Raw genomic sequence first — 26,648 nt, 5'->3', positions numbered from 1 at the left:
ACTTCTATTTTTACGTAAATTTGATAAGTTTCTTTTTAATACTCAAAATTCCAGCAATTCCTTTTAATTCAAAAAAACAAAAACATAATATATATTGCTATTCATATTTCATAAATAACTCTGCGACTTGCAATAATTAATGAATACATTTGAAATGGATATACAGGTCTGCCTCTGCTCGATGCATTTCCTTATAAATCAGTAGCACCTTTGCCATTAAGATGGTTCGATCATTTTCTTAAACAGAGCAGGCCCAAATTAAGAACATGTAACATGAGCCAGGTTGATCCCGAATGCTCTGGCTGTTCAAAGGAGGAAAAAAAAAAAATATATATATATAGCAGCTTTTTTGGGGATTTTTGTTTTCCGTTTTTTTTTTCCTCTTTTAGTCTATATCCAACCCTCCTCCCCGAGCCTCTCTCTTCCTGTATTTTCTGACCCACAATCTTTCCCAAGAATGAACAAAAACACTGAATATTTGTCACACTCTCTCTCTCTCTCTCTCTCACTCACACACACACACTCACTCACTCACTCACTCCACACCTTCCATGAATGTGCGGTGGACCTGTGACCAGGTCATAACTTCTCCCCACTGCCCCGGGTGCTTGTAAGTCTCACTGATGCCACACTGTTATGTGTCTGTATTAATACCGTAAGGCATCATTTGCACTGTGGGCGTGAATACTGATGCTGTTCAAAAAAAAAAACAAAAAAAAAAACAGGGCCACAGGGAGAAAGGAAGTCTCAAGGCTCTTGGAAACACCCTCTTCTATGGCCACTTTTCACATACTGGCTCGATCACCCCTGTGCAAAAGGCTTCAAGAAATATGCGTCGTAAGGCCCACGGTTTTGCGTTGCGTAACTTTTCTTTTTGCGTTCAAACATGTTGAATTTTTCTTTGTCCTTTTTTTCTTTCAAAAAGTCCTTCAAAAAGAAAGAGAATGAAGAATAAAAGGTATGGGAAAGGATGAACAGGGAAGAAAATAAGAAAAAGAGTGATGAAGGCGGCCAGGTATGGGAAATCGGCGAGTGGGGAATCTGTAAATAGAATAAATAAGGAGCTGTTTGATCCCCACACTCCCCCACACAAGATGGTACTCCGGCTGAGGAGCGCTCTGATTGGCCGAGGTGTTTGCTTGGTCCCGTGCCCTACAGCCAGGACTGCGCCCTCCGCTGGTCGAAGTCAGCGATCAGCCTTTTGATGTGGGCCAGTTTGTTGTGCAGGTACTCACAGCGCTGTTTTTCTTCATAGTAGTTTGGGCTATGCTGTAAAACAAAGTGTGTCAATATACCATTTTCATTTGATTTGACAGTATGTTTGTTTACCAAAGGACCCAGATGGGCAAGACATGCTCAGTTACACTTACTTGTTTAATTTTTTTGTATTCTTGCAGCACCTGTTCATGTACTTCCTGGAAGGAAAAGACAGACACTTATTGCATGCAATACAAATAAATGTAAACATAAATCATAGTTCTTCATATAAAGAAAGTGTCACACAGTAAAGTACATTAAAGCAAAACAAACAAGTCTTGTTCTTTTACCTGGTACTCTTTAGTTCCTGGAGCAAGCCGCCTACACCGGTTGTCCAGTTTTGTAAAACGACGCGTAACGCTCTCAACACGGGCATGAAGGATACGATACTCATCATATTCAGCATTGAAGTCATCCTTATAATGCTGCCTCTGATCCATAGATATCACTGCAGTGTACTTACTGGAATAAAACAACAAAAACACAATGAGACTCTAGATAGGCATTTTGTTCATTTCTTATATATAGTTTGTCCATTGAAGTAAATGCAGAGGGTTTATGCGGAAACGCAATATAAAGGAGTCAAAGTTCACTTCCACTATGCAGAAACATGCACTACAAAGTAGTCAAAGTTCACTCACATTATGTAATCAGGCTTCGTTGGGATTGGCATTTCAGTGCTTTTGACAGGCTTGTCTTTGCCAGCTGTAAAGAGACACACCAGTCATGTACAAACATGAAAATCTGCCATTTCACAAGAACACGTAACACATGATCTTTGGGTCTTTAGGAACAGAATAACCTATATGATGTTGTGAACTAAAGTTCATGTTTCTAAGCCAAATGTAGCATAAAGCTATCAATCAGGTCTGACAATATGCTTACATTTTTAATTCACAATTCCTGGCATGCAGCTAATCATTTTTGGATCTTTGAAATTTGGCTGTTATTCGACTTAGTGGTACGGTTAACAAACATTGGTTGCATTGCAGGTTTTCTGTCGACTTTGATTCAGATCTTGCTGCTATTTGATTCAATGATTTATTAATTCAGTGACTTGTTCAACCAATGACCAATGATCAATTAATCATTAATGCGAATGCCACATGAAGTGCCACAAAACAAACCTTCTTTGTCCGATTCGTGGCTGATGTTGGCAGGAATGTGTTTATGTTCTGCCTCACTCCGGTGTTTCTTTCTGGGCTGTGCTTCCTTGTCACAGTGATCCTCCTTGCGATGCGCTCTATCCCTCTTCCGATCCTTTTCCTTATCCATCTCTCGTTCTCCTTCTCGCTTCTTCTCTTTATCTTTGTGCTTCTTGGCCTTCTTGGGCTTTTTGCTGCCATTGCCGTCACGGCTGGCCGTAGGAGACGCGGCAGAGGAAACGTGGAGGCCGCTGCTGGTGGTAGTGGTGGAGGTGATGGTGGTTGTCGAGACAGTACAGGTGGAGAAGGATGAGGGGGAGGTCGTGGAAACCGGCTGGCTGGGAGGGCTAGGCGTGTGGTTGCGGGGCGCGTAGCCCGAGGAGTTCCCACATATCGAGCTCTGGTCCAGGGGCAGATCCTGAGACCCCCGGCCCTCCGGCGTGCTGGGGGAATTTGAACTAGAGCCTGTGACAGGGGGAGGGTGAAAAGCGGGTCCAGGGCAGGCGGCCGTGGGTGCAGGTTTTTTGTCCCCAGTTTCCGAAGAATGACGACCAGACGAGGAGGGGGGTCCTCGGTTACTGAGATGGGAGATTCGAGGCTTCTTAGACATCAGAGGATCGATGAAGTCGGCCTCAGGTTGCTGTTTCTGAAGAGCAAGGAACAAAACATGATTCTTGTTTCTGGAAATTTCATGGAAATGCAATTAGTGACTATTTTTGTATGAAGCTAAAAAAAAAAAAATCTTATGTAAAAATATTAATACAAAATAAAGTATATATTGTTTATGTAATTTTTTTTTTTTTTTCAGTCATTAAACTCCAGAGGGCACAGGCTGATAGGTCCTTTACATCCAATCAAGCTCTGCTGATCCTGCAGCCAATTTGGTTGCTTGCTTAATATTTAAATAGTCTGGTTCAGTGTAGCACATTATCAGATCCTCTGAAACCCTCCACCTCCCCCAGTTCCACCTGTCTAGATCTGCTATGGGATTTATGTACGTCTATTCATGCAGCAGCAGCATATCTATTAGCATAGGGTGCTAACAGATATGTCCCTGTATCTATTAGCAGTAGCAAGTCTAAGTTTGCTCAGCAGCAGCATAGCAGATTTAGTCCTCCAAGACCAAATACATTAACATTGCCATATTCCAACAACAAGCTAAAACTATTTTGACAGTTGTCATGATTGAATATACACATACATGTGTGTGTGTGTGTCTGTGTATATGTATATATAAATAATTTATATATATGAAGAGTATCAAAATTAAAATGTTTATGTATGCGTCATACCAGTGGGGATGTTGGCTCTTTGGTTGGACTGCTGGATGAGACGGACTCTGAATTCAAGCCCAATTTACTGTTGGAGGGGGACAAAATCAAACTAATTCAAGCTTTGCAAAATACTCTTTAGATCTCCTGTACTGGCTCTCAAAAATGATTCATGCTCAATTACAAAGTCATTCTTCTTTTAATTGCATGTGACCCGCAAATCTTACCGTGCCAGGATCCTGTCAACCTGAACCCGTTCATCCTCCGTATAGCCCGGCCAGTCCCTCTGGACCTCACGGAAGATAAAGTCTTTAAGCGAATACGAGTTATCCTTAGGGTTAAGATTGGCCACCTATAGGAATGGAAAATATAGTGTTAATTGCTTTTTCTTTGATCAAAATACAGGACATAGATTTTTTTTTAAAGGACCAGTTTTAATATTTTTTAAATGGATAAAATAAATAAAAAAAGACAATCAATTTGGGTCTTAAAATAGGTTTTAAGTTTAATTTATTTCATTTAATTAGTGGTGCTTGCTAAGGCAAGCTTGAATTTTGAACAAACATTGAATAAAGTAATAACCTAGCTCGTCTTAAAACTGTAAAAATCTAGAAAATTCTCTTTAATGTAAAAATGTAAATGACCAATACGGTTTTATCAATTTTTGCATTTTTCTTTTTTTTCTTTTTAGCAACTAACTACTTATACACATTTGATAGGCAGGAGAATGAACATTTTGCATCCTTGTTAAGTCGGCATACTTAAGAGCGACAGATACACACACACACTATAAATAGTAATGCAAATGGACAGTTAGGCAAAGGGATATAGTGTTACTTCTTACATTACAACCCAACGAGGGGACCGTTTCAGATTCTCAGTCCTTCCTTAATTTCCAAAGAAGGAGAGAAGCTGTTTTCATACTTCCCTATTCAAATTCCTTCTATACTTGATAGAAAAGGATGAAAACCATGATATTTCTCCTTTGAAACTACTGGGGAGAACCGAAATTGCTCCTTCTACCCCTTTTGATGACAAAAGCCATTCAAATATGATGTCTGTCAACAGCATGACCTTGGATCAACTGAAATGAACTATGCAGGTCTCTTCAGCATGTGAGCTGTTTGAGTAAGCATGCATGTGCATAATTACACTAATAAGGTTAATTTATGGTTGCCTAATCTCCCACGTGCTATACATTCAGCTGTGGTGAATGCAAGTCTTTGTGTTTGGGCAGTTAAATGGTGACTTGCATTACGTGACACTGTGTTTCTGCAAAAGTGCCGCGAGTCAGTAGCCAGCTAGATCACAGCTGTGATTTGATGCTATCTATGCTTCAAGTCTCTGTCACCTATCCTGAACTAATATGAATGATTATGACAGTCCTCAAGCTGCATTCACAGAACTTGCACAGCAAGTTAAGTGCCATTAATGCCTTTCGAGTCTGTCATCTTGCTCTTTAAACATATTAAAGAATATGCGGATTGAACACAAGTTAAATGTAAATCAACAGCACTTTCAGCATAATGTTGATTAATTTATTTTGAGTCATCTCCCGTTTCCTTTCAAAAAAATGAGGTTGCAGTGAGGCACTTACAATGGAAGTGAATGGAGACAATTTGAAGATTTAAAGCAGAAATGTGGAGCTTATTTTGTAAAAAAGCTTTAGTTTAAACTCTCTTTTCAGTCGTTTTAAGGTTTTAGGCATAGCAAAATTTTAAGAATGTGTCAAAAATGTGATTTACCTTTACACAGAAAAGGTACACTACCATTCAAAAGTTTAAACAATTAATACTTTTATGCAGTAAAGATGCATTAAATTGATCAAAAGTGACAGTAAAGACATATTAAGTTATTTAAAAAATAAAACATTTAAATAACTACTGGTCTTTTGAACTTTCTATTCATTAATTAATCCTGAAAAAAAAAAATCATGTTTACGCAATATTAAACTGTTTTCAACATTGATAAATGTTTTACTGAGCAGCAAATCAGCATATAAGACTGATTTCTGAAGGATCATGTGACACTGAAGACTGGAGAAATGATACTGAAAATTCAGATTTGCCATGACAGATATAAATTACATTCAAATATATTAAAGACTTATTTTAAACTAATAATATTTCACAGTATTACTGTATTTTAATCATATAAATGCAGCCTCGGTGAGGTATCTTACAAAAACATCAAAAAACATCTTAAACTTAATTGCGTGGTGAATTAACATTAAGCCAGCTGTCGATTGATCTTAACTTTTTGCTTAAATCCTGAGACCTAAACTGATTCCACTCCACAATCTCACTCTCACCTGGTGTAGTGTTGTGCCCATAGAGTTGCGGTCTTTCTGGCTGACGCCGTCTCTTTGGAGTCTGGCGAGCACCTCTAGCTTCTTGTAGGAGCGCAGGGCCAGGAGGTGAATGACACGGTCCCGGTACGGACGTTGTGATACGGGGTTGTTGGTAAGGCACTTGCGGATGGTGTTGGCTGGGTTGAGGGGAGTGGTCTGCTTCCTCTCTGGAACCGGGTCGGGGGCTGAGGGGGCCGGTTTTCGATGCTGGATTTTTTTGTCTATGCAAAAAAAACATTCACAGAGAGACGGCCAATCAGAGAAGTAGTTAAAACAGTGAAATTTATTCTAAGAAATTCTGTGAAAGTCTCTTAGCACTTTACTGGCACTGGTATATTATATGTGGATATATGTAGGATTAGTGCTAAAGATGGTATATAATTTCCATTGGTGGGTAATACTGTCTAAGGGGCCATTTACACAGAACAAGTTTTTTCCATTCCAATGCTCTACTTTTCCATTGTTTTTCTATGTAAAAATGCAATACACTGACGTCTTTAACCGTCGCAGCGTCTCGCGCATGGCATTCTAAAAATGTGGCGCTCCAAACAATACTGAAGTACCTACATGTGCCTCAGAAAAGTTTCCTCAATTCTGAAATTCCTCAAAAGTTATTTAAAAGATTTAGGGTAGCGACTCTTTAACCATCGCTAACCGACTCTCTCTTACAGACTCTCCCTTGGTTTGCCCGAACATGTGCCGATGACTAGACGACATCAAGATACAAACTTTCGCTGTCTCACCTCCTGCCAGTCAGGTGAAACCCTTGCGTCAGTGGATAATAAGCTTTGGCCGTCACACATGTAACAGTGTACAGAAGACTGGGAGGAATCAAGGAAGGGAAGATCTTTTCAATTTAGGATAATACAGCAATTCTGCACAATTTTGAACTCTTGCTTGTGACTCTCAGATTACCCACACAAACAAAAGAGTGTGACTAGGCTTCCTGAGCACCAGCTGCTGCAAAGCCTTCCTTTTTTTGCACTTCCTTTTGCTGTGAAAAATGCACACGCACCCGATCGCTCCTCCCCTGCGGCTCAGTGCCGAGGGAGGGGAGTGAAACTAACTTTTCCAGTTTTGCCAGCTGTGGTGCGGAGATCGGGGGCTCCCAGAGGGGAGTGACAGCTGAACAGGTGCTGAGAGACAGGTTGTGTCTAGAAGGGGTGAAATATAATGAGCTGCATTTGAGTGTTAGTTAAAGACACTCTAAAAAACCTCAAGGGTTCTCCTTTTTTCTAAATTGTGATACCTTTTTACCTAAAACAGGAGATAAAGTGGGTCTCTAGAGTTTTTAAAACGCAAGAACGGCTGTTTTCATTTAACAACCTAAGCAGGTGTCTTTGCAGGTGACAAGAACCATATAAGATTTGAAAGATTCAGTCACTTCACAATAAACACTGGGACACACTGGTAATCTCAGAGATATGGGTGCACCACGACTTAGCCACGTCAGATAAATAGGATGAACTTTTACTTGCTTTTTCTCTTGACCCTAATCCATACATCACTCCCTCTAAAGCTCCCAATTGGTTTAACGCACATGGTTACGTGCTCAGGGACAACTGAACTGGGCAAATGTTAGAGGTCTATGTGAAAAATGAGGAGATCTGCATGATGGGAGATCACAAAATTATTATTTTTTTAAATCCATTCCAATCTAAAAAAATTAGCAAACTCATGTAACATTGTACTACACGAATGGAAATGAAAACAGAAACCGAAAAGAAAACCGCATCCTGTGTAGAAAGATTCGTTGAAACAGAAACATCTTGACTGAAACTAGCCCGAAATTAAATGGAAATGCTTGAAATGCTAAATTAACTGGACAGAGATTTAAAAAAAAGCCCCTTTATGGGCTTTTTACATGTTCAATTGTTAACATAGGGTCATTTTTAACTAATTAATGTAATACTGGGTACTCCCCTTATCTACTTGACCAGAATGTGTTGGTGTGTGCATGTTACAGGAGTTAAAATGCACTGGATTAATATCAAACCTCTGAACGGTCCTCCGGGTTTGATGAATTTGGTGCTGTTTTTGCCTTTATCCTCCTCTGCTTTGGTCACGCGCTCTTTGGTCACCTGGTAGGAGTCATTGGTGGCACATACTGTCATTTTGTCTTGAATCGTTCCCAAGGAGGACAGATTGGGGACCCCAGAGCTAACAGGCACAAAGAGTATTTAAAAATGAGAAACAACAGCAAAATGAGCAGTGGTTTTTGACAAGAAATTCACTCTACCCTTACCTAGATATGTACTGGTGGATACACTCAAAGCTTCCTTGAGGATTGTCTTTGCCGAAGTTGGACAGATAAAAGTCGAAGTTTTGAGAGCCATCGGAAGCATCTGTCGTTGGGATTTTAATGCGCTGAAGGGGTGGAGATAAAAAGTTTATTTGAATGCTAATAGGGGCAATCATCATAAAAAAAAAAAATGTAAAAAAAAAATCTACAACTAATATTAGATTACTACCTAGACAGTAATTTAAGGCATCTTAGGTTTTTATTTTTTGGCTGTTTCAAAAAGCAGTCATTATGCTGCCTTGTACCTAGTTTTGGACAAGTTTTAGGGTAGCATTGCATTGCAATCCCACAATGACAATATGGCAGATGGCAGAGTTGAGAGAAATTACAGTAATAAATGCTTTTATTTCACTCAATACTGATAACTATTGATAAAAATAGTCCTCTCTGATTACTAACAAATTAGAACTGTTGCCTAACTAACTGAGATAAAAAGTTTAAGTTGAGGCACTAAAATGAAAATAAATTGAAGCTAAATAGAAATAAACAAAAATGTATTTAAAAAAAATTACAAAAGCACATAACCACCATAACAGAATTACTGAGACGTAAACTAAAATGAAAATATAAAAATTCTAAATATTAACAAATACTACAATAATATATAAACAATACTAAAACAACACTGCCAATCACCTAGTAATTTCATATATTTATTTTCTGGGTTTAGGGTTATTAGCATAGCAACATGCAAATGCCAAACTATTGGGATCAACAGTCAGCATGAGTCAAGTCTTTTGACCATTTCTCATGAAGAGCACTATTTGCGATGTGCTTGACTGACAGTTAAAAAAACTGGCACCCATGTAGAGCGTTATAAATTATTCACCTATGAGGATCCATCACTGTTGATGGATCTTGCCTAAGACGACAGCTACCGAGATAGCAAGGCAGTTTTAGAACAGACTCATTGTGACACAACAGTCAGACTGCAGCACAGACACTAGTTAAGTAGACTATGTATTTAGAGAGAGTATCCATGGGCGTAAAACCAGAACCTTACTCGCCGACCCAGTATTTATAGTCACACAGCGTCTGAAGTAAACTACAGCGTGGTGCGCAGGGTCAGAGGTTAAACGGGTGCTTTCAAAGTGTAAAAGTGAGATACCTCCCAATTAAAGCACAGAAGGCTCAGGGCTCTCTATAAAGAGTCCACAAGGGCGCTTTGATGAGTAACTCACACCCTTCAGCCAGTGATGATACTCATTCAGACGCTGTAAAACTCTTATCAATTGGGTCTATTCCACAGGCAATGGAAAGTCAACTTACCCCATGAAGACCCTGAAAACGTATCGTCGCCTGTGGGGATGGTGCATTCTGGAAAAGATGAGAATATTCAAATGTCAACAAATTCATAAATGAAACCTGCCTTTAAAAAGTTAATCTAGCAAAAACATTCAAATACAAGTGACCGAATGGGTATCTGCTAATTTAAGAAAAACTATGAATTGCAGCGAGATTAATGCAACTATGCTCAACACAGCATACTTTTCATATTATTTCTGCAGCATGTATTTATACTTTGCACAGTTACAGTATGTGCATTTTCTGCATGCATAGGTTACCAGCAAGACCTACTACATCTGTTAAAATTGGCAGTTTATGACTAGACCACACTGCAAAAAATACCATATCCCTCAATGCAACGGACTTGACTTGAACTTTCAATTCCACTGGAACAGGTGTGATTTTATTTTATAGTACCTACCATGTTTAGAGTACATTCTGTGCAGAATTCATTCAATTGTTAAAGGAACAGATGCACGTGCATAGACCAAACTCTTTACTTCCCAGCAACCACACACCTTTAGATATATTCAAATACTTCCCAAAGCCTCCTCCATCTGTATAAGCTTGTTTAACCAGATAAGTTTCACAAGCACCCACCCCCCCCACCCAAAACACACTTGCACACAGACTAGATCAGATCACATTACACAGAAGTACCAAGAAGTGCGATTAAACACTCTGATGATTTGGAAACCTAAACCAGTGGTTCTCAACTCTTAAAACAGGGTTGCACATCTGTCTGTGTTGAGTCAGGGTCACGGACACAATGCTAAATGCAAATAATAAAACACCACTGTCCATATAATCGTGCATAATTAAGATAGTAAAATTCATCCATGACATACATTTGCATATTTCTGGGCTATGCGGTCCAGTGTTATTTTAATACATTTCAATATCTGACTTTAACAACTTTTTGGTGCTTCGTCAAGTCCCAAGTTTCGCAACTTGATGTCCAACATAAATTTTGCAGCAAAACCACCCTAATCCACAAGTGACAGACACAGGCAATGCAGTTAAAACAGCTTCCTTAGTAAATCAAACATTAAAAATAAATATAGACATGCTTTTGCAACTTGAGATCTATTATCAACATTTAGGGCCGTTAAAGAGATAAGGCACGGCTCCAGGATCATCACTGAGGTTCACGCATTCCCTGTCTTTGCCCCGACTGTCTTGTCCCATTGCCGAGAGACGAATAATGATTAACCAAGAGCTCAGCTAAAAACGGTAGCGAAAGACAAACAGAGCTGGAACATGACAACATGTGCCAAGACACTGTAAATAAATGCCAAATTCTGGTCAGTGAATCAAGCTAGCTGAAGACACAAAGTACATTAAGCATTCTGTCTATTTTGCAGTATTACGCCAAAGCTAGAGCAGGTATGGTACGGATGAACTAAAGTAATCCCTAACTATTATCTGATTAATATAGGAGGACGCTAAGCCCTGCATGATATGATCACTACAGTGCATTCTTTACACTAACTCACACTTCATACACAACAACATTGTTATGCAACCTTCTGCAGCCCTTTAATATTTCGTCATAGCATTTTTCGAACACGTTAGATATTGTCAACTGAACAGCAAGTACTTTGCTTGAAAACTAAAATATGTAATGATATAAATCACTTTTGTTGACTGAAATAGTAACAATATAAATATTAGATGAAAGTCTTAAACATAAGTTACATGAATATTGAAATGTTGCCTTGGCGACTGAGAAAAATAAGTACTAATAGTACTAAAACTAAAATAAGAATTAATTAGAGATGAATGCAAATATTAAAAAATTAAATGTCATTCTGAAACAAACTAAAATTAAAGTAAAAAAACAAACAGAAGATCTATATAAAAAATGCTAATTCAAAATATTAATAAACACTACAATAGTGCTAGATTAAATCAAAAGGAATGGTATGCGTGTTTTGGTGAGCTCTGAGCTTAAAGGGATAGGCTAGTTCACCCAAACATGAAAATTCTATCATTATTTACTCACCCTCAAGTTGTTTCAAACCTGTATGAGATATATATATGTATATAAATATATATATAAAGGTATTTTGAATAATGTCGGTAACCAAACAGTTTATGCGCACCATTGACTTCCATAGTATGGAAACAAAATACTTTGGAAGTCAATGGTGCCGCACAACTGTCTGGTTACCGACATTCTTCAAAATATCTTCTTTTGTGTTCAACAGAAGAAAGAATTTCATACAGGTTTGGAACAACTTGAGGGCGAGTAAATGATGACAGAATTTTCATTTTTGGGTGAACTATCCCTTTAAGCCTCATTCAGCTGGCCTCTCCAAGGGTGTGTTGTAACATTTTGAGTATCAACCAAACTGCAAGTCCTAATCAACAAAGACAAACAGAAACAGTGCCAGTCTAAAGCAGCCAGGAACTTGATGGATTATGAAGCTAATTTTAGTCCCAAACAAGCTTCAAGGTTCAACTTAACTCTTTTGAGAGGAATTCCAAACTATATGGGTTGACTAACTTTATAGGTGGCCTGGATCAGATGCATTGGGTGAATGTCCAATCATTCACAACCTAAAGCAAATCTTGGGCCTAAAAGTTTAGCTGGATTTGGCCTTTCAGGATTGAACGAACCTTCTCTATGAACCCGGTGCACAGTTTTTTTTCCCCTTCTTTTTTACAACGGGCCAGCTGTAGCTTTAAGTCAAACACTGCCTCGTAAGCACTTTGAGCAGTGTAGAGCTTTAAAAAAATCCAGACAATGCAGCTCTTCATTGAAGCTGCCTGATTTCTCCTAGTAAGCCAGTAGAAACTCTTTCAGGCTTTTGAAATGATAGAAATGTCCAGAAGGTCTTTTTTGTTTTTATCAATTTCCTAATCTTAGTGACATAGGCCTATTCATTACAGTTTTACACATCTTACTCACGGTTTGTACTCACTTGAAATGACCCAGATGGAAAGAATCATACACATCGTTTGTGGTCATGACTAGTTAAGAAAAGTTTATCAAAATTACATGAAAGATAATTTGTGCACCATTAAAAATGTACAAGCTAAATGGGTTTCCCCACTTTGTCACATGCCACACATCAAAAGCAAAAAGACTCCTTTCTGATGAATAATGAATTATATACTGTGTTTTTTAAGATAGATATGGATGCCTAGCACATGATAAACGACGGTTATGGTATAAAACGACAAAGTATCTTAATAAATCAAACTCCTCAGGTGTGTATAACTCTTCCAAGCTAACTAGCTAGCTCAGCAACAATATTTAGACGTTAATTAGACAAACTTAGATCTCATTTGGTTTCATTGTGTCTCTAAACCATGTTTATTTGGACTAAGAGTCATGAATATAAAACAAATTACAAAAATATCGCCACATTTGTGAACTTAATCATTGTTGGAGGACTGCCAGCTAGAAACATTAGCCATGCTATCAGCTAGCTCACCAAACTTCAATTTTCGTCAAACCCAAAGACTTTTTCGTATGTAACACGAAATATTTACTTTAACGAGTCTGTAAACTAACTAAAATGATCAAGATGTCGAAATGACAGACAGCTGATTCGACGTTATTCGTTTGTACAGAAAGTTTTATCTAACCGTTAGCATTGTAGCTCATATTTCGAGGATAAAACACAATAAAACATACAACCTACACAACATCATCGTTTTATCCAGTTTATATAAGCTCTAGCAATCACTCAGACTTCATAAATGTATAAAAATTTATTACATGTGGTTTTTAAGTGTTCAAATTACATGCAGAGTTCATAGCAGGTAATGGTGTGTTGGCATAATGCTCACTTCCTAGAGTCTTTTTTCTTTAATAAAATTTTTTTTCCAATCAATTCTGCCAGGACATCAGCCAACTGAAACCATTTATCAACTTTTAAGAGATGTTCTATTGTTTAGAGATAAATAAAACATAATTATTTGACACTAAGGCTTTTTGTGGGCGAGCAAGCTCTCGCTGCTCTTTTCTCTCTATAAAACTGTAAGTTTTCCAGCACTCACCTTACAGTTTTGGTAATTTTCTAGCGCTTTAAAGGCTGATTCTGTCAGTTTGACATGTAAAACTGATATTCTGTCGCTCTTGCGACCACAACTGAGTCCATATGTGCCATCCTCGCAGAGAGCTGCCATCATCTTCACCAGCCCTCCACCATAGTCCCTCTGACATACGTGCAAACTCTCTCTCTAATGCGGACACAGAGGGAGGGACCTTTGCAAAAGTAAGTTCCTTTCTGCTCTATAGCCTAACTGTTAGAAAGATAGGAGACTAGTTGGGTCTTTTCTCTCTATGTGTGTTACTTTGCAAATTTTTTTTCCCCCTATGCTTCTTATCCTGTTCCACAAGTATCCCAGTATTTGTATGATGATCAGATTTATGCTTGTTATTTCCACCATGCTTTTTTTTTTAAATTTGATAAATAAAATACATTAAAAATATACAAATTCTTGAAATGCTTCAATTATTGATAGATTAATTAATCTGCTGATATCTGGACATTTTGAGTTTAATTATGGGTCATTAAGCATGCCCGGTTGGCTGATTGGTAGTTAACCTTGTGTCAGTTTCAAAATCAGCCTTGTCAATTAACAATCAACATTTTCAGTTTTTATTAAGTATTAATTAAGTATGGCAGTAATGTATTATATAAAAATGTAATAATTGTCATTTAAATCCAGATATTTTAATTTGGTGTCATTAAATTTGCATACGTTTATGCTTATTTCCTCTGTGCTTGTTATTTGATAAATAAAAACATTTTAAAAATAGCATATCTTGAAATGTCCTAATTATTTGTAGACCAGTTAATCTGTTGAAATTTAGCTATTTTGAGATTAATTATGGGTCAATATCCATGTCCAGTTGGCTGATTAACAGTAGCGCTAGTAAACCATTGCTGAATTCGGAACCGCATACTAGCATACTACTCTTACTATTTCTGCCATAGAAAGATATGGTAAACGTAGTATGAGTAGTGTCCTAGAATGCGATTCCAAATTCAGTTTCAAAATCAGTCATGGCAATTAATAATTAACATTTTATTTTCAGAACTTTTTTGAAGTGAATTTAAATCTTACAATGAATATTCTGTAATGAGTTGAATGACAAATGATTATTTTTTAATTTGCTTGCTTTTTCTTCTGCGCCCTTGCTGTAATTTAAAGGATTATCAAACACAAAAACAAACTAACTACAGTAATTATAGTGTCCAGCTTTACTTTGGTGAAAAGGTGTGTTTTCTCCACCGCTGCTAAGATTGGAGTCAGATTTGGTTTGCCAGCTGTCATACTTTCCGCTCCCTGTTTTTACCATGGTATTCCTGAAAACACTACATGTGAAACAATTTGGCGGGTTGGGTCCAGCCTGCAGGTGTGTTATTGGACATGTCTCAGTGTAAGTAGTAAGAGACTGCAGCCATTTACAGTAATTTGCAGGAACAAGTTGAACAAGGAACAAGTTTCCAGAAATGTTTTTACAAGTAGGTGTGACAAACTACTACATTATTCAAATTCAGCATTATTCAGCAAACAAACCAAGCCTGAACAGGTATTTTAATGAACTAATTCTGAAGGTAGATCATCTAGACTGGATTTGGCCAAAGTGTCCGCTGAGAAGGTTATTCGTGAGCCAGCCTCGTCGTAAAACTTGTTTGGCAGCTTCTGGCTATTTCCCCCCAGCATGCACACCTGCTGTGTCTTACAGAGTCACACTCTGGGATGGAGTGATTATGCAAGAGTGTTTTGGTGTGGTGCAGTAGTTTTAGGTTGGGTGAAGGGAAGCCACTGTGAATCCTTGAGATTAGACCTGCATAAAAAAAAGCCTGCCACACCCTTGATTAAAAACTAGTTTATTTAGTGTTTTAAAATCAGCCCTGCAATGCATGCTGGTCCAGAATGCTAATGGGATTATATAAGTTGTGTTTGTATGGGATATTCTTAAAGTGATTTTTTAGCTGAACAGAGAATGAGTATTAATTAAGAGGGTGTTAATTAGTTTCTCATCATGCTGATGCATCAGTGTCACAATGACTGAAGAGTGGAAACATTCAAGGACATTAAAGTCAATGCATCTGATTACATTTCCAAGGCATTGTTGACACATTGTTGTCATTGTTGAATCTTGCATGTCTGGACTGCTTTTTCATAAACCCTCGTGCCATTCTGGAACACAATAGAGAACAGGCAGGACTGAAGCAATTAATTTGGTCGCCTTTGATTAATAAGAGAAACCATTAGTAAAGCTTCAACTTTAAGTCAAGACTATGAAGTTACACAAGAGCAAACAGAGACTTCTTCTTCTCGGATAATAGTTTCCAAACATATGTCAACAGTGTCATTTTATCTGTTTTTATTTCTCCAAATAAATTTTACATGAAACATCTGAGACAAAGTTGATTAAATTAAACATAATTAAAAGTCCATTAAGCTTTGTAAGCGCAAACTTAATATACTATCTTCCTCAAGGAATTTAGCATTGTTCAAATGGGTGTGAGTCTATGTGCAGTCACCTCAGCATGTTCTGCTTACTATCTGCCTGCATTAGATTACAGAGTTAGATTGTGGATCTTTTGGCATTAGTACTCCATGTGGAACTGAGACACATGCCTGTGTCCACAGAGACCAAGAAATGTGAGAGAAACCCACCTGGCCTTAAAGGGGTAGGAAAAATGGATAAACATAGTACAATATAATGCCAATGCTGTTGTGAAAGTATGAACAAACAGTGTCAATATTTAATAAAAAAAAAAACAATAACAAAAAGATTACATAAATGAATTTTCAATATAAAACTCTGTTTTAAAATCATTTTTGGCCTATGTGTAAGCATGCCATAGTCATCTCATTGAGTTTCACTGCAAGTGCATTAAAGCAAATTCCACCCACTGGAAACACATCAGTAACACATGAACCAGAAGGTCATTCTTTTAGAAAAGTAGTTTAATCTCAAATGGTCCATTTAGATGACGTCAAAGATGAAATGAAACCTTTCTTTTTATATCTTTTTTATTTTAATTTATTTTTTTACAAAAATCAATTTAGTGCATATAAGTCTGGCATGCAACTGGAAAATGTCAAATAATTTGATTGGACACCGGACACATGACCTTTAACTGCCATGCTCCGGCTTGGACGGACACGATGACCAGAACAAAGTTAAAACTCAAATTTGCATATGTAGGCTACGTGAGGAACAATTCATAAACGGGTAAGAGATGATACTTAAGCTCATTAGCAGATGATATACAGACTTGTATTGTTGACTTTGAGTCATTATCTTACATAATAGTTGGAACACACACACACACACACACACACGCACGCACACACACAACGGGATAACGTTGAGACAAGGGAGGACTGGAAGGTTGGATGATGGGAAATGCAGTCCGTGCCATTAACACAAACGGGAAGCCCTCCCCTCCCCTCCTTTAAAAAGTCGATAAGCCCATTTATTTTGCCATCCTAGATATGCACTATATAGTGCCTATGATAGTTGTATTTTCCCATTTAAAAACGTTTAGCTAACGTTCCCATTAAGTTATGAAAACATGATGTTTTTTGAACATTCAAAATGTCCCGTTCTTTTTTTTTATGTGCATAATTTAATGGAACATTCCATTTTATAATTTTGCAAACTTTATGGCAATGATACTTTTGAATGTTCACTAAACATTCTGAAACAAGTAGCCTAATATTTTAAAATGTTATAATATCCAACCAAAACTTTTTCCAAAAACAAATACCATGAACGTTGTATAGGCTAGCCTAAATAATGCTTTTCTGCTACATTTTGAAAACACCAAAACGAAATAACTTTGAATGAACGTTCTGTTAAAGTTATGGAAGAATGTTTTTTAATAACTCTGAGAGAACCTTGCCAGAACAATCGCCAATGTTCCCTATTAGCTGGTAGGCCTATTTATTTTGATCTAGCACCATGTGAACCAATTTCTTTTTTTTTTTTTTTTTTTTTTTTGAGAAAAAGTTGAGAAGCGCTGCTTTGATTAGTTGAAAGCCTATCGGTGACGAAACAATAGACTTTGAGCAGGCGAAATTCCCGAAATCCGATACTACTTCTCATGAGCACGCGTTTCCGGTCTCCAGCATTCGTTTGCATGAATGGACGTCAATGGAACGAAAAGTGTAGTGTGACCGCCTTTTAAACCATCTAGCAACCGTAAAAATTTGCACTTTACACTAATTCATTGCTTTGTCAACATACTCAGAGCGCAGAGTATACAATGCACACTTAAGTGCCACGCGACGACGTCAGAACAGGCCGTCTCTCAGGAAGGACATGACGAGTTTAGTATAGGTGATGCCGTTGTCCCGCTTGTCAGTTCTTTTTCAGTCATTTCCGGCGTTTTAAAGGCCTTGAAACGGCAAGCCCTGTTAATGTTTGACCATCATCTGGGAATACAAGTGGCACCAGCTGCAATGGTTCTTATCACATGAAAACACTAATGTTTGAGCCTTATCTCCCTACAGACACAGATGGCGTGGCTGGTCTCATGTTTCAAAACAGAGGTCTCTTTTTTAAAATAAAATACTGGCCCATCTGTATAATATGGTGGTACATTCCTCAAGTCTATGCATATTTTTCACTCATTGAAATGTCCAAAAGCACACCTCTCCACACGATTTGAAATATCTTTCATGTAGCATGGTAATCGTTTTAGTTGCCTCAAGTGCTATCAAAATCGTTCTTGAATTTTTGCAGAAAGTTCACATGCAGGATATTGAAATATCCAGTGTAGCCTATATGTATGTCTGTGTGAGGCCATAATCTCCCCTGCATAGCCTACTGTTGTTGTGGAGCTGCATAATCTTGTGAAGACAATCTCAGCACATTTTCATAACTTCCAAACACCTTTCACATCACCTCAGGCTGGATGGAATACCACAACATTCTGATGATTCCAGAAAAATGCAAAATGCTTCCTCGTGAATGCAAAGCAGAAGATGAGATTTACAGTGAGAGAGAGAGAGTGAGAGAGACGATCCACACGATCCCCCCTTCATACCCTCTTATTTCTCATCCCCACCAAGTCTCTTCTATTTGCACCTGTTCCATCAGTTTTATCCTAATGTTTTCTTTTCATTTTCAGCTTCTTAACTCTACTTTTCTTGTTCTTTATTTTATGTCCTCTCTGCTGGTTCTCTCACAAAATATCTCTGCTTCTTTCTCATCATCTGACTGGTGGAATCTGGAATCTGTTTCTCTGGCTCTCGACCAAAGCAGCCAGATTTGGAAGGAATCTGGGCAGAATAAACTCTTGGAGGACAGTTGATTCTAGCGAGGAGCAAGAGAGAATGAGAGAAATGAAGAGAGTCTAAAAGACACGAAATTGTAACCTGTTTCTTAACAGAATCTTTAAAAAGTGCAATATGCTAATGTAATGTATAATTCCACAAATCCTGTTTCATACATTTTGGTGCAACACATTTTGAGCTTGTTAAAGGTAAAGTATGTAATTTGGAGTGCAATTGCATACATTCAAAAAAGGAGGTCCAGAATGCGTGAAGCCAGATGAAGGGGGAAAATACAAAAATAAAAATGTAAATCTATTTTACATTATTTACCCTCCAAAACCAAATTGTCGCTAGCAAAACTACTAGGAATTTACTAACTTACCAACTATTTGGAATTTATACGTTGCAATATGATGAAATATTTGGGATTTATACGTTGCAATATGATGAAATATTTGGGATTTATATGTTGCTTACAAAAAAATATTCAGTCAGAATACACAGCTGTTTTGAATGGCTGTCAACAGACCTTAGTCAGATTAGATGCCTTATTGAATTTAAAGTCCCCATGAAATCAAAACTGAAGTTTTTTTGGCTTAGTATGAATATGTTAACCTGTTATCTATAAGATAGCGTGCTCCAAAACAATGACAAAATCCCCATTTAATCTCTCACTTCTGCCAATATGGATTAATGCACTCTGCACTTCTTCTCATCAGATTTTCTGTCAAATCAAATGCTCAGAATCTAAAGCGTCCCGCCCCTACATTATAAATAGACACTGAAGCTGCAGCTGAAATCGGTCACTTGTTTGTACATTTTCAACATGATGAATGGCACATTGTGCACTATATAGGTGATTTGCTTTTCCATTGGAGCGAATGAAGTCTGGTTTCACTCTATTGTCACGGGAACTGTCGCAGCGCGCACACAGTCTGCTCTGGTCCAGAGACACTATAGACCTCATGCGCCAGAGAAACGAGGGCACCACCATCTTTAGAATATTGTCTTTTAACTTCCGTTTCTGCGGTCGCGCTGCTGTCCAGGAGTAATTCGCTTTTTAAGTGGATTTACTTAATATAAAGTTAACGAAAGTTATCATGAGGACTGTAATGTTTAAAGCAGATGTCTTAACAAATGTCAGTATACCGGGAAGATTTTAAAACGAGCCGTTCATTCATAAATACGCAAGATCGCTGTGAAAATACAGACCGGAAGTCAAAAGACGAGCGCAGCGCTAAAAAGGGGCGGGGCTACATAAGGTCTTAATGTCTAATAGAGAGCCTAAGTCCCGCCCCTCCACTTCCGGCTCATGGGACCTTACTTCGGAAAAAATATGTATGGAAGTCAATGGCGAGAGATAACTTATCTTTTTATTCCGTCTGAACTGTGCCCTGAATTACACATATGATGTTTGTCAATTTAAAAGGTAATTATGAAAGTCAAGAAAGTCGCAGTTTGTCATAAAACAGAAGAGTAACGTTTAGTTTTATGTGAAAATCGCTCAATGAACTACATCTCTCGTCTCGCACTATGTACGTCACAAGATCCGTTGCTCGTATGTGTGTATTCTGGCTCAAAACACTCAGGCATGACGGCGTTGCGTTACGATTATAAGGTAAGACTATAGAAAAAATGACAGACGTTAGCTTCAGTAAAGTTAGCTTCATTCATTGAGAGAAAAGGCATGACGTCGCATGCGCGCCTTCTGGGTTTGTAGTCTTTCTAATTACGTATTTTCACAGTCTTATACCTCAGCAGTTTTACATCAAGCTGCGACTTCCTTGACTTTAAAATGTATCTTTTAAATTGATAAACATCATATGTGTAAATCAGGGCACAATTCAAACGAGATCAAAATATTTGTTGTCTCTCGCCATTGACTACCATACAATATTTTTCCGAAATAAGGTCCCATGGTGGTCGACCGGAAGGGGAGGGACTTAGGCTCTCTATAGGAAGAGAATTGGCACTCTGCTTACTTCCGGTTTCTGGACTGGCTGCAGTAACACGTCTCTGTCCATGCGGGGGCGCTCGCAGGCGAGTGCAGAATGAATGGAGGTCTATGGCGAAAAACCCTCAAAATCCACTTTTCTCAGGATATAATTTTTTGTCTAGTAATTTGAATGTTGTATTCGAAAGGAGATGCAAAGAAATTACACATTGCTGGGTGTTAGATTTTTTTAGAGTCACTTATTTGGTTTAAAAAGTCTTTTAAAATGTCAATGACGTCATTAGCAGAATGCTAGCATGTTATGGGCAACAACAACTCAACCTGTAAGAAATTGAAAAGAAATAAGTACTCGTTCATTCAACTTTCGACCTATAACCCATGTTGAACTTGCAAAACCTACAATAAAATCTGAGATTTTTCAAAGGCAATCGGGTGAAAGAGACACATTTAGCCGTCTAGCCCCATAGACTCCCATTCAGTCTGCACTCGCCCGCGATCACCTCCAGTGGAATTTTAATGGAACTGCAACCAAGATCGATACAATATGGGGCTAATAGGAAGTGCCAAGGCTCTCCATAGACGGGCTCTGTTATAACACATATGTGCGAGTCTGCGCAGACCAGGAAACGTATCAAATTTGGACCCATTAGAATTCTGCACATAATGCTATATTTTAAAGCGATATGGAGTAGATCAGGAGTAGAAACGGTTAGAGATTAGGAGAAAATTGCGGCTTTACCGACCTCAACGGCTCTGGCCGATCTGATTTAAATTAAACACAATTGGCTATTTTTAAAAGGGGGAGGAGCTGTTCGATATGTTCCACCCATAGACAGTAAAGGTTCCACCCTGTCTTCCTGTTTCAGTGGAAATACACTGGGAGTGGGAGTTCACCCAAAAATTTTGACAATTTACTCACCCTCATGTTGTTCCAAACCTGTATGAGTTTCTTTCTTCTGTTGAACACAAAATAAGGTATTTTTTAAGAATGTTGGTAACCAGACAGTTGACGGTAGCCATTGACTTCCATGGTATTTTTTTCCTACTATGGAAGTCAATGAAAATGAGCAGATGAAAATGAGGCTGTGAGGGATAGACGTAGGCCTACGTACAGTCTTTACAATGACACACACTGTATAAATGTCTTATTTCACGTAATTTTCACAACTCAAAAGTTTTTTTTTTTCTCGGAAACACGTTTCGTCAGTTAAACAACCGGATGTTAAACGACAGTAAACTCCATTGAACGCACTCCCTTACAGCCTCGAATTAATTCCTGTAAAAAAATAAATGTTGCGCTATCTAGAGGGAAAGATGCTATTTGCAGACATCTGTCAGCAGAGGCAAAAGGGTGACCCGATGAGTGACACCAAATAATGCGTTTCCAGCCCTGAACTTTGCTGTTTTAGTGTGCATTTTGTGTCACAAGATGGCGCAATGTTTCTTTATGAAATATCAAACACGTAAGTCTTTATTAAAACATGCAGTGGGAATATTAAACCAAAGCCAATTCTATCAGCCCATCAAAGCAAAAACAAAAAGCTTGCTTGATTAAGCCAGTGTTCGTTTCATTTTTAATCTTTGTTATGATCACAAGAACAGTTCAGGTTGTGACTCGCTAATTTACTGATTTAATGCAATTATGTGTTGTTGCATGTCCTTCAGCAAGAATATATTGGCCAGTTTACGGTTTATTGAGGTATGTTACTTTCGACATGCATGAGGAATAGCTGTTAAAGCTCTCACAAACCAGAGATGTTTGAATTATTAATGAAGTGAAGCAGGAAATGAAGTACTTACTCTCTTTCTCCACATGTGTGGAGGTGTCATTGAAAAAAAGCTCTTCCGCAATCCAACATGCATCCATACAAATGCATCATGGTATTTGAACTTTAAAAATTAAGAATGATTATTGAGTGAGTCTTACACAATGCATATACAAGAAATTTGCTTGCAATATTACTGTTCAGTTTATTATGATAAAAGTCATTTCATATTGATATACATAAACTATATATTTTGTAAACAACTTTGGACAGAAGCGTAAATTGGTATAAACACCAACCAAAAATTACAAGGTGTGTGTGTGTAAATGGTCACCTTTTTTTTTTTTTTTTTTTGTCACCTTAACACATTCTATTTGGATCAGAAGATCAGGCTACAGTTAAAGCCACCAAACCTGGCCTGGCTATTTTTAAATATAGGCTACTGTACAATTCATAATTTCCTCCACTCTGAAAAATAAAATAAAATTATGTGCTGAACCATGACAAACATTTATTAAATCATTTCTTTTTGACAAACTGGCATTTCCAACAATTTCAGATTATATCTTTAAAAAATAAAAACAGAACTGTGGTTTCTGAATTACTTTTGCATTCAACTTAAAAGGTAACTTAAAGGAACACTTTCACCGTTTTTTGAAATAGGGCTTATTCACCTTCTTTCCTACATTTAGATAGGTGGGCAAATGCATTTTTGTCTCAGTGCATTGTTTTAGTTTGACAGGGTCAGCGCTAGCTTAGCTTAGCATAATGAATAGAGTCCTTTGTTGCCAGCTAGCATGTCCTGAGTAAAAGTGATATATAAAAAAACCCCACCTAATTACTTCTTGTGGCCTGCCTATTCACAACGAGTACAAATAGCGATGTAGATTAACACTAGGCGATTTCCTATGCAGATATTGACTTGGGACTATATTAGGGGGAAGCACAGGCGAAGCACTGCTACTTGGGCGCAGAGATATCACGCCCAAGTAGCAGTGCTTCGCCTGTGCTTCCCCCTAATATAGTCCTTAATATATAAGTCAATATCTGCCTAGGAAATCGCCTAGTGTTAATCTACATCGCTATTTGTACTCGTTGTGAATACGCAGGCCACAAGAAGTAATTAGGTGGGTTTTTTTATTTTTTATATTACTTTTACTCAGGACATGCTAGCTGGCAACAAAGGATTCCATTCATTATGCTAAGCTAAGCTAGTGCCGACCCTGTCAAACTAAAACAATGCATGCACTGAGACAAAAATGCATTCGCCCACCTATCTAAATGTAGGAAAGAAGGTGAATAAGCCCTATTTCAAAAAACGGTGGAGTGTTCCTTTAACATAGTTAACTTAAAATGATAAACATTTGCACTAGGTTGTGCGAAAATAGAATAGAGCAGGAACATTCAAGCCTGTTTTACAAATGCAAATCACAGACAATCCCTTTCAGAGCATCATCACAACAGCTGGATAAAGTTTATTGGAAATAAGTCCAGAGACATTCAGGCTAAAGGTACAACAACATATACTCATAAGAGACAGGTAGGAATTGCGATTTAGGCTTATGAGGTAAATAGTGATTTAATATATTAGGGTTCTATATAGATATTCCTTTGTGTACTCATAAACTACTATGAACTCTTAGAAAAATAAAACTTTATCTTTGTTTTATGAATTTTAAAATACAAAACCAGTTGATACGTACTCGGTTGCTTGGGATCACTTTTCCATGAGTTCTAAAACCATAATTGAACTATTTAGAGATAATTTATAAAGCTGATGTTTCTAGAGAGAGCAGGGGAGAGGTACATGGTAACATTTGTGCAAAAAAGGGCAGAGAAATTTAGGCTTCAAGGTGTCCCACAGGTACATGTCCTCGGTACTGTACAGTTTACCGAATGATAGTTCTCTAATGTTGTCATCTTAAGTGTTACACTGATCTATAAACACTCAGTAGTAGAACCAGGTGTTACTGATGTCTTTTAGTCTAAAACAAGGTTTCCCAAACTTTTCTGTCTGCTAAACCACCTATATGACCTCAATTATAGTTATTATATATTATATAATTATATATATATCAAATGGTTAATCATTTAGTTTATCAAACATTTATTTTTTCAAGTACTTGTTTTTTGTTTTAGATAACAATAATTTAATATTAATAGATAATAATAAATTAATAATTTTAGCAAATTTCAGTATTTTAGACAAACACTTATCCCCTTCAATACATAATTATTAGCTTTAATTATGAATTTTATCATTTTGAATGGTCACGATGCTTCTATCATCCACCCAATTTAGAATAAAAGAGTGAGTATATATCTTTGTAAGTACAATTTTGTTTACAGATAAAATATGTTTACAGGAAAAAGTTTCCCAGTGCACCTTTTATTTGGCATTGGGATTTCTATCACAGTCTCACAGACTCCCTGTAGTTCCATCATTAATCACCCTAGGTCCATAAACCCTGGTTGAGAAACCCTGCTCTAGAAAAACAACAGTATTTAAATAATAAAAGCTATCAATTTGACCTGTGAAAAGTGTGTGTTTTATTTCAGAAAAGAACCATGGACGGATTGAAAGAGAAATTTGTGACTTCAGTCAAAAAGGCAAGTCGTTATATTTTGTTTAAGTATTAAGACAAACATTTATGTACTTGGAATAGCTTGCACTCACAAATGGTGCACAAGAACGTGCATCGAGTAAATCGGGTCAGTTTAGATTTCGTGTTAAGGACTGATTCTGCGAAGAATGAGAATTTCCCAAATCTTTACAATTTACAATCATCATCTTTATAATAGAATATTCTCATAAGATCCTATTGTAAACGGTTTCATAGCATGCAAAAGTTGGTGGCAGTGAAGGCAACATGAGAAAAATCATCAAGAGGGCAAATGGCAAGAGACGCCATGATTGGTCCTGTCATTGGTTTTATAACGTAGCAACCTGGTTCAAAACTGAGAGATAAATACAGCTGGCTGTTCACCACAGATATACAAACACTCACACTGACAGACACAGGCCTTAGAATGCTTATACTTGATAACTACATGTGCAGATAAAAACAAGCTTGTCTGGAAGAGAACAATATGCCATGTTCCTCTATGCATCTCATTTCATCCCCGTTAAGTTCCTCTACGTACCATTTTACTTATCTTGCCCATTCGCCCTGCTGAAAAGACTAGCTTGTCAGGTTCACCAGCTGCATTTATATAAGTTGCAATGCATAACTTGCTAAACTTAAATACCAAGACCAGTTTAACATGCTGTTTCACTAACAAAACCTTCCGAATCCAGTTTTTGCTGGTGAACAACCATGGCTATGTTGCTGGGAATGCTAAAGGCCCCAATATACTTCAAGCGAAATGAAGAACGAACTGCTGTGATGTAAAAACAGTGAACTTCCTGGTGTCGGGATGTTTGCTAACAGTATAGCGCTGCAAAGGTATTTCTTTTTACCCCCACAGCGAAGAATGAAAAAGTATATTGGGGCCTTAAGCTGGTCTTTTCAGCAGGGCATCCGGCCTCTTTTACCTACTCTTCCTGTCCTTCATTTTCCGTCCCGCTTGTCTCATTGCTGGTCGTCTCCGAGCATGTCAAACAGCGCCTGAAGCAGCCGGTCGTCTCTGTGCCTGTACGGTTGGGCTCTGTAGAAGTTGTCGCTGTAGTCACTGAACAGGCCGTTCTTGGAGCCCCTGAAGCGGTTCAGCTGGTCGAGGGCCTGGTACAGCTTCTGCGGTGGGATCCTTTCGCGCTGAAAGGTCTTGGGAGGAGCCGCAAGAACGTGCGGAGGAACCGCCGGCATCTGCCTGTTGAAGGCCGACTGGAGGAGACGCAGCAGGGCCAGATTGGAGAAGGAGGGGCCTGGAGCAACAGCTGGATTTTCCTCAGGGACACTGAAGGAGGCAGTGGAAGGAAGTGAGTCTGGATCCACCGGACTTGAAATTTCAGGTTTGTGAGCTGGAGTCGGAGGTTCCTGCCGGTCAGAGGGATAGGAGATTGAGTTAAAGGGCACCTATTATGCAAAATTCACTTTTACATGGTGTTTGAACAT

At 38.0% G+C, this 26,648-nt stretch overlaps 2 protein-coding genes across 3 annotated transcripts in view; both read right to left on the bottom strand.

Moving 5' to 3' along the window:
• Positions 1 to 233: 233 nt before the first annotated feature.
• ell2 (elongation factor for RNA polymerase II 2) lies at positions 234 to 13,969 on the bottom strand. 2 transcript variants are annotated; one of them, XM_081390659.1, is made up of 12 exons: positions 13,624 to 13,969; positions 9,595 to 9,642; positions 8,269 to 8,390; positions 8,020 to 8,183; positions 5,985 to 6,244; positions 3,901 to 4,025; positions 3,695 to 3,761; positions 2,385 to 3,048; positions 1,899 to 1,962; positions 1,548 to 1,719; positions 1,371 to 1,415; positions 234 to 1,269 (listed from the first exon to the last, which is right to left on the bottom strand). In XM_081390659.1, exons 1-12 carry the CDS (start codon positions 13,753 to 13,755, stop codon positions 1,153 to 1,155), a joined length of 1,980 nt encoding a protein of 659 aa, XP_081246785.1. In that variant the 5' UTR covers positions 13,756 to 13,969; the 3' UTR covers positions 234 to 1,152. The 2 variants fall into 2 exon arrangements, with proteins under 2 accessions (XP_081246785.1, XP_081246786.1); XM_081390660.1 differs by having other exon boundaries at positions 234 to 1,264; positions 1,365 to 1,415; positions 13,624 to 13,915.
• Positions 13,970 to 25,370: 11,401 nt separating this feature from the next.
• pcsk1 (proprotein convertase subtilisin/kexin type 1) overlaps positions 25,371 to 26,648 on the bottom strand; it is a 38,237-nt gene continuing 36,959 nt past the window's right edge. Inside the window, exon 16 of the mRNA XM_081391306.1 lies at positions 25,371 to 26,570. Within this exon, the coding sequence (XP_081247432.1) occupies positions 26,166 to 26,570 (405 nt within the window). The 3' untranslated portion in view covers positions 25,371 to 26,165. The remainder of the gene's footprint in view (positions 26,571 to 26,648) is intronic.

Source organism: Scardinius erythrophthalmus (genome assembly GCF_964197995.2).
Source record: "Scardinius erythrophthalmus genome assembly, chromosome: 17".
NCBI lineage: Eukaryota > Metazoa > Chordata > Actinopteri > Cypriniformes > Leuciscidae > Scardinius > Scardinius erythrophthalmus.
Note: the sequence above shows the minus strand (reverse complement) of the source record. Positions and strands in the feature narration are given on the sequence as shown.

What these genes read in the sequence shown, in the direction of transcription:
- ell2 (XM_081390659.1), bottom strand. Translation starts at nt 13,755, where the DNA reads ATGATGGCAGCTCTCTGCGAGGATGGCACATATGGACTCAGTTGTGGT. An exon ending in ATCCACCAGTACATATCTAG is followed by an intron (nt 8,184 to 8,268) that starts GTAAGGGTAGAG and finishes TGTGCCTGTTAG; the next exon opens with CTCTGGGGTCCCCAATCTGT. An exon ending in AATACAAAAAAATTAAACAA is followed by an intron (nt 1,270 to 1,370) that starts GTAAGTGTAACT and finishes TTTGTTTTACAG; the next exon opens with CATAGCCCAAACTACTATGA.